The 14,871-nt window shown below is 36.5% G+C and overlaps 1 protein-coding gene across 2 annotated transcripts in view; it reads right to left on the minus strand.

The window, feature by feature from the left end:
• Positions 1-5,955: 5,955 nt before the first annotated feature.
• The window catches only part of csnk1a1 (casein kinase 1, alpha 1), a 50,433-nt gene continuing 41,517 nt past the window's right edge, over positions 5,956-14,871 (minus strand). For both annotated transcript variants that reach the window (XM_020518646.2, XM_020518654.2), the window contains 4 exons: positions 13,988-14,062; positions 13,597-13,703; positions 11,631-11,779; positions 5,956-7,434 (listed from right to left, as the gene is read on the minus strand). In XM_020518646.2, coding sequence (XP_020374235.1) covers positions 7,427-7,434; positions 11,631-11,779; positions 13,597-13,703; positions 13,988-14,062 — 339 coding nt within the window. In that variant the 3' untranslated portion in view covers positions 5,956-7,426. The remainder of the gene's footprint in view (positions 7,435-11,630; positions 11,780-13,596; positions 13,704-13,987; positions 14,063-14,871) is intronic.

Here is a 14,871-nt window from a genome sequence, read left to right on the forward strand (position 1 = left end):
AGTGGGTAACAAGAGAGGCAAATGGAATGTTGGCCTTGATTGAGGGAATGGAGTATAAAAAGTGGGGAGGTTTGCAAAACCTCTACATGGCACTAGTCAAACCATATCTGGAATAGTGGCAACAGTTTTGTGTCCCTTCTTTAAATATATATTGGCATTGGAAGCAGTCCAGAGAAAGTTCACTGGGTGGATACCAAACATGGAGTGTTTATCTTAGGAAACATTGAATCAGTTGGGCCAGTATTCTTTGGAATTTAGAAGAATGAGGTGGTCTTAAAGTGAACATTCACTATTCTAATGGGACTAAACACTGTAGGTGTGGAGAACTTGTTTCCACTTCTGGGAGTCTCTCAGACCAGAGAGCATAATCTCAAAAAAAGGGTCACATGTAAGACAGGAAGGGGGAATTTCTTTTCAGAAGGTTTTGAATCCATGGAATTCTTTACCACAAATGGGCTGTTTGGCTGAGTCAAGAAGCTGAGATAGTTAGGGAATTAAAGGTTATAGGGAAAAAGCAGGAAAGTGGAGTTGAGGATTAATTAGATCAGCCATGACCTGAATATGTCCCACCATTACAAGGGCTGGATGGCCTATTTTAGCTCCCATATCTTATGGTCTTACCTTGAACTCACTTCTGTAAGAAATTAGATAATTAGATTTCACATGTAACAAATTTATTTCATAGATTTTGACATGAATTACATGAGAAAAATACTTCCAAAAGTGACAAAAACAGTTTTGTTTTTTCTAAATAACAACCTCTTCTATTTCATCCCTCAGAAGCAAGAAGCTCTAGACTATTTAAATTTAAAAAGTTCCTTGAATATTCCAGAGTCAGATAATCATATTTGGTTAATTTGCTGACTAGATTTAAAAAAAAACTATTGTAACCATCTGAGTTATGACCTTTTAGGAAAGCAAATCTGCCATCTTTACTCAGTCTGACCCACATGATTTCAGACCCACAAAACGATCATGTCTTAAATGCCGTACGAAACAAACATTAGGAAGCCATTCAGCTGTATCAAAAGCGAAAAACTGATGAACTCCAGCAACAACTTGGTAGCATCTCTCAATCCACAAATTATAAAGCCAGTGATAATTGCTAACACAAGAACAGCACCAGGTATATCTGCAAATAAGGTGGCAACTTGCCAAAGTTGCAACATAGTACTAAGCAAACTGTTGTGATGGCAGTTTCCCGATTTATGTATAGCACCAATAAAAAAAAAATTGTATTTTCAAAAAAATGGCACACAGGTGGGTTACTTTTGAAATTTTAAACAAAATTAGGTCAGATAATTTATCCACTCAAGTATGTGCTGGACAGCAAAGACCTGCTGGAATGTTTATGGAAGACCATTTGTACTGTGCCGATTTACGACGGAGTGTAAATATTGAAGGCCATTTGCTTATTTTTGATTCAAAGTAATCTACAATTGATCTTTTAAAAAAAAATAGGAGATTAAGAGCTTCTGGATAGTTCAGAGATGACTTGACTGGGTTCAGAAGCAAATAGTTTTTCTCTTGAGGAGGAATATGGAACAATTTAAGGAAAGCACAGTTACTTTCATAGAAATGTTTAGTTTGTACAAATTCCAGGAGTGCTTGGTTCATTAGGGTTCTGACACCCAGTTAAAAAAAAAACACCCAAGGAGCTGTTGCATTGATCAAAGCTGCCAAGAACCAGATCCTACAATGTCATAGAAGTAAAACGAGGAACCTTTACTCTCCCAGGCATTATTCTGTTACAGAGTCCACTAGTGGAGCAACATCCAACCTGCAATGATAGAGACCAACTGTTCGAGTGTTTATCTGCAGTTAAGCAGCAAAGATCTTGAAGGGCATCATCTCAAATACAAGTCATTCTGGCTCAAATTAGCACTTAATTGCACAGAAATTGTGCCTCTCTGCAAGCTTTAGATGTCAGAACATTAGTGATCACTAATGCAAAAACAAAACCTGCACTTTCAAAGCACTCCAAAAAATAAGTCAGTGCTTGCACAGCCCACTAGAATAGAAAAAAAATGCAACAGCAACACAAGGCTCCTGTCTCATTAGAGATGTTTTTGATAGAATACTTCTGATTCCCTAGGTATTTGTTACAGCCACAGAACATTAGTGTTTTGCTCATGGAAAAAAGCTATTGCTTTTATATTGAAGTTTGCAATGTTTTAATCCAATTTATACAAAAAAATTTACACTCCAATCAATCCATTTCTTGAACGCATTGAACTGTTCATTTCCCTCTCAATTGTCCTTTATTTTCATAATTTTGTGTTATTATTGCATAACCAGTAGTGGCTGTTGGTAGTACACTTGTTTCTAAATGAAAAGGTTGGGATTAAATCCTACTCCAGGGTTGGAGCACAAAAATGCAAAGCACACACTACAGTGCAACACGGAAGGAGTGCTATCTTCCATATGCTTGTGTGGATATTAAAAAACCCATGGCATCATTTCAAATAGCAGGGTACTCCCAGGTGCCCAGGTCAATATTTATTCCTCAATCAACACCACAAAGCAGAAAATCTAGTCATTAAGATAATGAAACATGCAAAAGATGAAGAAAGTGATGTCTGACGTAGCAGGGAATACTGCAGCCTTGTATTTAGTGTACAGATGCAAAATGTTACAGTACAGAAGTACAAGACCCTTACTCTATGATAAAGATGCAACAGCCTTCAAGAATGTAATGTTAAATAGCTGTCACACACTTATGATATGCCAAAAGGCTTTTAAAAAGCTCAATGGATTATACTTGCATGTCAATTAGTTTACATTTAAAAAATGCACAACTCTAAACTCAAATAAATGCAGCTCACATGGCCAAATGATTATATTACATCAAGTATCTCAAAAATTAGTTAATTTCATGAACAATATTCTGTTATAGAATCATTTTGTAATACCAAAAAAACTTAAAAGATTTCAACCAGTCAATTTTACTTGGTTTGTCCTTTGATTGTGAATTCAGTTAGCTTCCAAAGAATTTAAACTATATTTAAAAAAGTGGTGTTTGAAGAGGAATCTATTCTGCAAAATGAAAATAAGTTAGCTGTTAACTTCAAAATGGTCCAATGAACCACCTGTTAATTTTCAAACAGTTGTCATTTTGTAATAGTAGAAATGCATTAAAAACTTGCTAATTACACAAAATACTTTGAGTCTAAATGGTTTTGATCATTCAGTTGCAATCACAATGCAATGCAGAAATCAAACTGAAATACTTCAAAAAGCAGAATACTGCAGCATCTATATAGACAGAAAAAAACAAACTAATGCTTCAAGTGTGTGACTTTTTGTCAGAAAGGGTACAGTAAATACTGACACTCGGAAAATACTTGCGTTCTGACAAACATTGCCAGCAATGAACAATAGCATTAAACATTAGTAAACAGCAACAGATATAGCATTCAAGTCATTTAATGAGGAAAAAAAAAGAGAAATGTAATTTGTAATTTGAGTGCAAAGACTGCTTGATGGTGGGTAAATATATTCTGAAGACACTTGGATTAATGACATAAATCCTGAAAACATGTAACAGAATTAGAGAAAGCAGGCACTTTGGTACATTTATCAATAATTCAGCTTTCGCAAAAGATACATGTATTCCCAAGTGAAAAATCAAAAGCATTCTTAAACATCTTTCAATTTTATGATCAACTGCTCAAAAAGCTGAGATTTATGTAAATTTAATCATACGCATAATATAACACTTAGCAGGAACAATTTTACCAAATTATCATAAGCATTTATGCAGTTGGTACAAAACTCTGGTGGAATGGCATCAGATCAAAGTCTAATGCTGCATCTACATCCCTTGAATTATCGTACAGAAATAACTAAATATTCTTTTTCAATTCAATTGGTATCCTGAAGATATTGATGTAAAGCTTCTGAATTACTAAACTTGTTATAAACAATCTTTGATTTGCTTGACGTTACTTCCCATATCTAGATCTCCACTGGAATACAGATCTGTATTTCTCACCCTCTGATCATTTTTAGACTACTGCAGACAGAGGAGAAATATTAATGCCACTTACATTCTTCTCCATGTGAATTCTAATATTACTTGTAATACATAGTTGCAAAAAAACTGCAGGATATGGTTATGCAATGATAAGTTAAAACACACTATTAGAGATCTACAATCCATCTGTATAATTACCATAAAAATGGAAACAATATTACCAAGCGGTCATTTTGCACAACAAAACCGCCAGCAGGACAAACAGTCCACTTACAAACGCTCAGTGCTGCCTCGAATCACATTTTCATGTTGCCACATTAGTGTTTGAAGAACAATCTGGTGTATTTTCTTCTGCCAGAATCCCATACCCAAGGACAGAATCCAGCTGATCTTAAACTGATATACACTGAACAACCCAATTTTGTCAATTTGTACAGGTTAATATCGGAATTCTTGTACGTTAATTCAAAATGTGTATTTTATTTCAGACTTTGAAATAGATGCAACAGAAGTAATACATTTGTACACCTCAAAAAAATTGAAAGCTAATTGGCAAACGTTACTGTCTCAACATCTGATGTCACAATATCCCAGTATATACAGATATTTAACATACAAAACCCATAATTGAACTCACATTCTAAAAAAATTAACTAGAGTAGATCAAAAAATGATTAAAAAGCAGTAGCTCAGTCTTTCAAACAGGGTATAGGAGGAAACTTACTATTTGGCAGTATCACTATTTGATATTCAATGCTATTGACAAATTATTGCATTGGCAATCTTCACTAAGCTATCACTTTGCATAGGACTCAGGCTTTTTAAAAAGATCTTCAGTTAGCAAACTCTGTTTTGCTCAATGTCTTTACATTGACTTTTTGCTGCAGCACATGGGAATGGAAGAAAACAAAGGAGTAATATACCTACATTAAAATGCATTTGATAAAATGCAAGTGTTTTGGCTATGAACCTGTACAGAATTTACAATCTTTTTCAACAACGAAGTAACTCATGTTTCCAGCCATTTAAAATCAGTATTTACAATGCCAAATACTCCTGAAGAGCCAACATAGTCAAACTTGAAGACATGCACTTAACTTTCTGTATGCACTCAGTTGTAATAAATTTCTAAAATTAATAGGCATGGTTTAAGCCAGTCACTTCTTCATGACTATTTATGCTAAATTCCAGCTTAAAGAAAAGATTGAATTGAGTGTTTTGGTCAGCATTGAGAAAAACAGCATTACAACATGAGAATGTGCATCCAGAGCAAAAAGTACATCTATTTGAATACCCAAAATAAAACAGAGCCAAAAGATCACAGATGATAAATAGGGAAGGAAAAACTCATGGTAGTATTATCTCCCATGATGTGTACTTGCAATTTTTAAGCAGAAAATAGTCTTCAAATTTCTTTGTCATTTCAATACAAAGTATGATTTTTACTTCCAAGAGACAGACCTTTGAAAAGTTAACCCTTTCCAGATAGGTCATGCTAGTTGTTTGGTCATTAAGCAGGAGCATCCAGGGTTGCTCCATGAAAAACACAGGAGATGCTATTTCAGACTAGATAGTGACATTTTAAAGTTGGCTTTGGATTATTGCACACAGAAGCTGTTACAAAGTTCATAACACCAAGCAGTTTGCTTTTAGAGTTACTAATTGAAGACAGTACTCTACCAGGGATAAATCTAAGGTTTCCATGCTACCCACTACTAAAATCTGAAAGAAATGCAAAACTCGTTTTCTTCCATAAAGAACATTGCAAATAGAAGGTACTCTACCTCTCCTTCCAACATCTTGCTCCAAAACTTATTGACAGAAGGAATAAAATTATACCATGTGATAAACTGCAGAGAAAACCAGATTAATTCAAATTAAAGCACTTTGAACATCTGCATAAATGTTAGAAATTCAAATTTTACATCTTTGACAGTACTTGCACAATGAATGGGCAAAAACTAAGACTGGTCAGGTGGTTCCGACAAGTAATTTTTAATTTATTCTTACATGCTAAAAAGGAATAAATTACACTGTTAAAGTACTTCCAGCAATAAGAGATTTCAGCTGGGCCAGAATCGCAGCCAGCAACAGTTGCTATTTCTGCACTGTACACCTCGACTGCAAAACATCAGTTAATTTTCATTCATTTTACAAGATCAAAAAGAAAAGTAAAAAACCTCCAACACGCTTTTTAAATTTCAAAGAAACTCCAAAGTTCAGCCATTGTATATACCAATGGTATTTGCTTAGTAGCTGCAGAGGCTCCACCTTGGGATACATTTCTTTCTATAACCAATCAATTCACTGCAGCAAGAACAAAAGCGAATGCCGCACCCCCCCAAAAAAATTACAAAATAACCACCGTATCAAAAAAGGAGAAAGGTACATCTGTCTACAAATCTAAAGCTCTGTGAAGAAATGCAACATCTTTAAATTAACTGGCTTTTGAAAGTTTGCTGATTTTTTTGTTTAAAAACAGTGAAAGTTGAGCAAAGTTGCATTGCAAACAGGGAACTTCAGCACAGCAATATAAAATAACCCTAGTCTTTTACAAGTGTGTTTTCTTTTCAATTAACATGTAAACAAAAAAGCTGACGTCCAAAAACACCGTAAATCTCAGTCAGAGTAGATGTACACAGTGATTACAATGCTATCTAAGCAATTTACATACAAGGTCAGTCTCATGTTGTTAGCTAAGCTTGCGATGACTAAGCTTTTCTTTTAACCATGTACAATATACTTAATGCAGAGTTCTAGACTTATCTAGTAGTCACTACTTTTGTCATTTCTTCACATTAGATACCACTCCAGCATAAGACAGCAGGCAGAGTCCTTCCAACAAAAAAATATTAATTCTTTGGTTGCTATTGGTTTACTACTGATTGCAGGTGCTTTAAAAGAGAAATCCCAGCCTTTAGTATTTATCATTCTCTATTAGACAACAGGACATTTAGAACAGTACAGGGGAAAAGATAAGTTATGTTGTGTACCTTTCAAGTACATATTTGGGTGAAATTTAGAGACTGCTTACGGAACAGCTCCCATGTGCCACTGAAGAATCATCCCTTAACTGCCAGGCAGTAGAGAAACAAACAAGAAAAAAAATTGGCAAATGCACAATGTTATTTTCTCTCCACGTGTCAACCACTTTCGTACATCCCATTTATTGAATAAAGAAAACTGAACACCAGCAAGACTGCTTCAGATGCTCTATTTTGTAAGATGAAATTGCGCTTTTCCAGGAATTAGTTTGATTAAAGGCTGCTACAGTTGCAGGTACAGTTTTTATATGCACTTCCCAGAGTTTGCTGTATCCAGTAGAGTTTAATTCATCAGTTTATGGTTGTCCACTGAACGGCATGTACATGTGAAACAAAAATCTGAGGGGAGTGACAAAAGGCAACCTGCTCTCACATGCTGCTTTGCTTCTTCGTTTCAACCTTGAGATCAGAAACCTGTAGAAAAAGACAGTCATTTAAAAAGATCTGCATGCCATTGATTACATATAACCTACATTAGTTCTTTGCAGATTAAATTCAAACTAAGCCCTGTATTTCAATATAGTCAATATCACTATCCACCGTATTCATGTGAAACATTCTAACTCTTTTCCACGCAATTCATTAGGGAATAAATAAATATGGACAAAGGCAAAAAAGTGCAAGTATTCAAGAGAAAAGGAAAAGCACCCAGAAGCACATCAATGAGGGAAACAACAGATTTCAGTAGGTGTTTCCTTCTAGCTAAGGGAAGTTTTAATTTCATTTCTATTAAGATTATATATTACAGCAATATACTTATATGGCATTTTAACGTAACAAAATATTTCAAGGTGTTTCACAGGCAGACATTAAAAGGTTACCATGACAAAGCTACACAAGGGTCAGATGACCATAAGCACGATCAAAGAATGACTTAAAGGATGACAGAAGCAGGAAGGGTACTCCAAAGCTTGGGGGCTGAGGCAACTGAAACTGTGGCACCAATAATCATTCAAATCACATATGCATAACAGGTCAGAATGAGAAGAGCAGAGATAATGTGCAGGGTGTGGGGCTAGAAGGGAGGGGATGAGAAGATTTGGGGGAGTGGGAGGGGGGATGGTTTTGAAGACACAGATGAGCTTTTTTAAAAATAAAATATGAAGTTGCTTGGCCAGGAGGAAATACAAGTCAGCACACATGGGTGATAGGGGAATAGGACATTTTGGAAGTTTAAATACAGCAGGGTTTAGGAGAACAAGTTTACGGGGAGTAGACTGACAAACGCTGGCAAGGATTGCCTTGGGATAGTCAAGTCTGGAAGTAATTAAGATATAAAAGAGGGTTTCAGTGAATGAACAGAAACAGGGCCAAAGTGAAGTAATGGCACAATTGAGGTTAGAAGCTTAACTTAGGAATGAACGTGACAAAGTTGCAGACAGACTAGTTTAATCTCAAACTGTATTGTATTGGTAGGGGAGACAAGAGAAAAGGGAGAGCTGAAAAGTGAAGCCCTGTTTCCAACAGGGAAAGGTCAACAAGCACAGGTGTAAAGTAAATGCAGAAGAAGGATTAAAAATTGAAAAGAAATATGCTTCTAAGGTTTTAGAGTAGATTTGTAGCTCGGCTTTTGGATGTTGCGGTTGGTTGGCTCGCCGAGCTGGTTCATTGTTCCACAAATGTTTCATTACCCTGCTGGGTAACATCAGTGTAACCTCTGATGAAATACTTGTGTTTTCCCACCTGTTACTTAAACTCTGTCGTCCGTTGAGCTGGATTACCTCACTTCCGGCTTTCCTTCGTAATGGAGTGTAGATGGGGTCTAGCTCTGTTTATTGATGGCTTTGAGGAGAACCAGGCCTCGAGGAATTCCAATGCTTGTCTCTGTTCCGTCTGTGCCAGGATCCTGGTGTTGTCCCAATCGAATTGGTGGTTTTCCATACCCATGTGGATGGAGATGAGTGAGTATTGGGCAAAGACATGACCAATACTCATTCATCTCCATCACGTGGATAAGGAAAACCTTGGTTCGTTACCCTGCTGGGTAACGTACCATCTGAAGAACAACAAACCAGTTCGGTGAGCCAACCAACCACAATATATGTTCTGGGGGCTAGTGGGGGCTTCAGAAACCACTGTCTCAAGGTATGGTAGAGGCAGAAACCATAAAATCACAAAAAAAGTAGTATGTAAATAATCATGCAAAGGCACTGTAACCTACAAATTCCCTGACTAGGAGCTAGAAAATAGGAAAGTAGGATTAGGTTGGCTATAAGTCCCCAGTTTAGAACAAACATGGCCACCTCCCACGTTGTTAATCTCTATTACTGCCACGACAAACATGTTAAAACAGCATTGATAAGACAATTCTCAGTTTAACATTTTAGGAAGACTGTTACTGCCTTAATAGAATGCAAGGAAGATTTACATAATTGGTACCCAAGACAATTATGTGGAGAGATTAAACAAATTGTACTCCTCAGTGGAGAATGCTATAAATTAAAACAAAAGCCAAAGAAATCCAAGGTAAATGAAAAATTTTGCACCAGTAATCAGGTGGGATCTGGAAAGTAATGCTGATAAATTAAACAACCTCCTCATACAAAGGTTCAGAATAGGAGGTCATTACCTCTCAAAGCCAGAGACAAAACAATGGATGAAGCTATACAGTGACATTGCTTTCTGGATCTTTAGACTCTTGCTACCATAAGTTTGCAGCATGAATTGTGGATTATACAAAACTGTCTTGAGCAAAATTGGGCCAACTTAACTTTTGTTTTTGTAAATACTTCTTGCAACAATTGCCAAATGAAAAGTGATAAATGAAAATTTGTCCATGTTTAATGAGATGGTCATTATGACCTGCACTGAACTGTTACAACGTTGACTTCTGATTCAGAAAGTCTTCTGAGAGACAAGCCCCAGCCCATAAGTGGAGCTGGAAAAGCACACCTGGTCAGACAGCATTTAAGGAGCAGGAAAGTCATCATTTCGACCTATCCTTACTGTCTCCAAGCCCCAGCCCAAATGAGCCAAGCTTAAAAACATCCTTAACTGAGTCAACTGAGAATGCAAATGATTTGCATAAGCAAATTCCATTGTGTTTTTTTAATCAAAACTAATTTAATTAAGATTTATTTGAATCAAAACAAAGTGAAGCAATGGGTCATTGCAGTTTTAACTCAGAAATATTAATTCACTTGTGGTTGTAAAGTAATCTGTAAAAACAGGAGTAAAAAGTCAAGCCTTTACTGTACGAACAAAAATTCTCACGACAATGGCTCCTAGTAAAAGGGAGTACTGGGAGGCGACAGCCTATTGGTAGCATTATTGCTGGATTTAATCCATAGACCCAAGTAATGTTATGAGGACCTGGATTCAAATCCTATCAAAGTAGATGGTGGAATTTGAATTCAATAAAAAAAATCTGAAGTTAAGAGTCTGATGGTGACCATGAGTCGATCATGGGAAAAAAAACCACGAATTCACGAATGTCTTTTAGGGAAGACTATTGCCATCCTTACCTGGTCTGGACTACATGGAATTCCAGATCCACAGCAATGTGGTTGATTCTCAACTGTCCTCTGGACATTATGGATGGGCAATAAATGCTGGTTAGTCACTGGTGCCCCCATCCAGTGAATGAATAATAAAAAAATACAACTTCTAGACAGAAACCATTAAATAGGTAGGAGGCTATGTTGTGACAAGAATGTGAGGAATCTGCAAGAGGATATAGATAGGTTGAGTGAGTGGACAAAAAAAACTTGGCACAGAGTTTAATGTAGCAAAGTGTGAAGTCATGAACTTTGATAGGCTGACAAAGTGGACTATTATTTAAAGAGAGAAACACCCGAGAAGTTTAGAGCAGAGACATCTGCATTTCTTATGCATGAAACAACATTCTAGCATACAGATGCAGCAATTTTGGACTTCTGGCCTTCATTGCTAGGTAGTCGAGGTTTAAAAAAAAAGGGAAGTCTTGTTACAATTATTCAGGATGTTGGTGAGTATGCACCTAGAGTACTGTGTACAGTTTTGGTCCTTGTATTTTAGAAAAGGATATTTTAACATGGGAGGCTGTTCAACAGAGATTCAGTATTAAGGGGTTGACTTATGAAGAGTAGCAAAACAGGTCCAGCCTTTATTCATGAGGGTTTGAAGAATGAGGGATGATCTTATAGACACAGACAAAATTCTGAGGGTTTTGACTATGTAATCGTTGAGATGTTTCCACCAGTTGGGAGTGTCTTCAACCAGGGGCCCTAGTGATGCCACAGAAGACATTTAAAACGGAGATGTAAAGGAAATTCTTACTCCAGACGTTAGTGAATGTAGATAAGATTTGTGATATAAGGAAGTTGACAGCCGTGTGGAAACGGCACGAAAGCAGAGTTGAGGCCTGGGACAGATCAGCCATGTTATTAATGAATAGCAGGGTAGTGCTGAAGTGCTGAGTCACCTAATTGTGTTCTGGTTTCTTATATTTTTCCATAACAATTTGGAGGGGATATTTCACACAAGGTACTGATGTTAAATTAGCTATAATCCTCCTTTCCCAAACAACAATATCCAAAATATATTTTGAATACATTTGGATTTCCAACTTAGGACCAGAAGATGTACACCACTGCTTAAAAATTTAGTTTCATTTTCAAAATGCCGCTTACCTTTCATGTTGCTCTTGGACTTCTCGGTCTGCTTGCCTGTGGGGGTCTGAGCTTGCTGCCCTTGCCCACTAGAAGAAGCTGCCTGCTGTGCTGCCTTTTGCTTCAACATTGTCCAGTCAAAGGTGTAGTCATACTGATGATTTAAGGTTCTGAAGAAAAAAGGGAACATTAACGTTGTGAGACTAGAAAATGTTGATAATTCCACTAGTCCTTTCCCCCAGGCTGCTTTTTATTTAAAAAAAAAGCATTCAACTTATGCACTATATCGATGGCAAAAATAAAAACTTCATCAAGAATGGTTTACTTAGAAAAATAAAACAGCTGACTGACAAAAATTCACCTAGTTACTCGCTACTGTCTTCAAGAAAGAGAATGCTGCCAATGTCACAGAAATGGATGCAGTGTTGAAGATGACAGAACAATAATAACAGGAGGTCCTTTAATGCTTCAAGTAGAAAAGCCGCTCTGAATGATACTTATGTTACTTATGGATTATGAAGAAACATATGCAAAGCACAAATTTCCAATCTTCATTAGAAAAGTGGGATCACAAGACTAGAAGACTCCAAATGTTTTATCTCTGTTCAAACCAGGGGAGAAAGAATAAACCAGAAACTACAGGTTAGTCAGCTCATCCCAAGTGACAGGGAAACTTTGAACCAATAACCTGGGACACAATTATGTGGAAAGATATAAAGATGAAATGACCAGAATGGATTTCTTAAGGGCAAGCTATATCTAACTTCCTTGCAACCTTCTTCCTTAACTTCACCAAATGGTTCTCTGAATTGAGTGTAGTTTAATTTTGATAATATCAAATATCTTTTGAAAGTGTCATATAATAGATTGGTTGGAAAATCTGGAACTAAGGGGATTAGAAGGACATTGGTGGTTGCATACAAAAATTAGTGAAGAAAGTTCAACTCTTAAAAAATCAGAAGGAGATGTACAAAGATACACTCATTGGTCTCAATGTTAGAATCAGTTCTCTTGATAATATTAAGAAATTGGACCCGGGTAATTAGAAAAATTTCCAAGTCTGCACATCTCATGACAAACATGGTAAACAATAAAGATAGTAAGGCACTTTAGAAGGACAAATAGGCAGAAATGTGGTAGTTGAAACTTAATGCCGTAAACTGTAATACAATACATTTTGGCAGGGTCAATGGGAATGGAAATTGGGTGCAAATCAGAGGCCTAGGGGACACAAATATTTTTAAAACAGTAAATTGGGAAGGCCAAATTTAAAAATGCACACACATTAGGAGTTATAAACAAAAGCTAACATATTGTGTTACATCTTCATGAAATGTTGGTTAGGCTTTAGTTTGAATATGCCAGCCAACACCCATGCAAGAAAGACAAAAAAAAAAACTTAACAGAATGCACAGAAAGATGCAACAGAACAGCAGCAGGGATGAGGAACTTCAGTTATACGTAGACACTGAAAAACTGTTGATCTTATGGCAGAGATGCTTAAACAGAGACTTGAAAGGTGCTCAGAATAACGTGCTTGGTATTTTAAACAAGGAGAACGGCTTCAGTGACAGAAGAGTTGGCAACCAGAAGATGCAGACTTAAGATAAATGGCAAGGAGCCAGAGGAAATGAGGGGGTAAAATACACAGTGGTTATGATTACCTGAAATGCACTGCTTGAAAAAAAAGAATGAACAGATTAGGGAGACTTCAATTGGGGAAGGATAAATAGTTGCAGAGAATAAGTGTTACGGGGAAAATAGCAGTGGCATGCAAGTAATTCATGCTGTTTTCACTATCACAATGAGCTGCACAGCCTCTTCATCTGCTGCATCTAATATCTGGAAGAGGAGGTGATAACGAGTCCAAATACATCTTTGAAAATTCGTAAAATAAGCAATATCAATAAAAGGAAAACAATTTATTGGTCAACCCCAAATCCTCCACATGTAATGACAAAAAAATGCATTATTGTTTTCACGTCACCTGAAAAGAATGCGGAAAAGCTGTCGAAGATACATGTAATCTGGTGCTTCTTCAAAACGTAGTCCACGACAGTAGTTCAGGTACATTGCAAACTCAGCAGGGAACCCCTAAATTAAAACAGAAAGAATTAACATTGTACTCAACTCATTTCTACAATTAATGAGAATCCCTTCCTAAAGGGAAGCCCATGCCTGTCAGCCACACCATACATTAAGCTTAGATGGATCTTCCAGAACTTGCACTGCTAACATTTGCAATTAAGACAGTATATCTCCACTTCCAGCGCTACCAGCGGCACCTCATTAAAGATTTCAAAGGTAGTTAAGCATAAAGTATTCTATGCAAGTGTTGATTAATACCAGATTCAAATAAGCTTTGAATCAAAACCTACCTTACACAAAACCTCAACTGGTGTGGACATCTTTTTCTCACTAATCTTCTCGTATTTCTGCTTCTTTGTGGCTGCCTATGGAATAAACACAAAATTGGAACAAAGTTACAAATTAAGTATTAAACATTTTGTAAGCCAGTTTATAATACGTCAAGTAGAAAAGCACCTGCTTGTTAGCTCTGAAGATAATCTGGCTTAATATCAACATTGTATAATTACTTTTAATTACAGAAAATATTCAATGTTGTAAATATAATACTGAAACAAGTCAGAAATTATCCAGTTATACTAATTTTAATTAGCTGTTTGGTCACAACCTATGTGCCTTTAAGCTCACGTTACATCCTCTGTTTACCCATTAAGGGAAGATCCCCATTTAAAAAAAAACTGGCAAGTGAACAAATATACTGCCAAAGCTGATTTAAACAAATACAAAATTAACAATTCTACTTAATTTCATCCAGAAATGGATAAGCTACATTTTCATCAAGGTAATCAATGTATTGAAGGAAAACTGGGGTAAAACCATTATTTAAAATTTGGAACTGGCTCACATTTGACCCTTTAAGTAATAAGACAGAAAAAACTGAAGATTCCAAGTTAGGTTATTGATGCGCTGAGTTAATTCATTTAGTCCAGGCTATAAACATGGCTCCATAAATTGGCATTAGTATATCTGGGTTAGGGAGGCAAAAACAAAAAATTCTCTACTCTAGTTCACCAATCAGCTGTTGGTCAAGCAGGTCACCCTGCCTTGCCCTCCAAGTAGTACCACACCATGACATTAGTAAATGCCTTTTTAAAAAAAAGAGCAGAGAAAAAGCTATATCAAATAGCAAGAGATAACAAGGTGTAGAGCTGGATGAACACAGCAGGCCAAGCAG

Source organism: Rhincodon typus, chromosome 12 (genome assembly GCF_021869965.1).
Source record: "Rhincodon typus isolate 14 chromosome 12, sRhiTyp1.1, whole genome shotgun sequence".
NCBI classification, from domain to species: Eukaryota; Metazoa; Chordata; class Chondrichthyes; order Orectolobiformes; family Rhincodontidae; genus Rhincodon; species Rhincodon typus.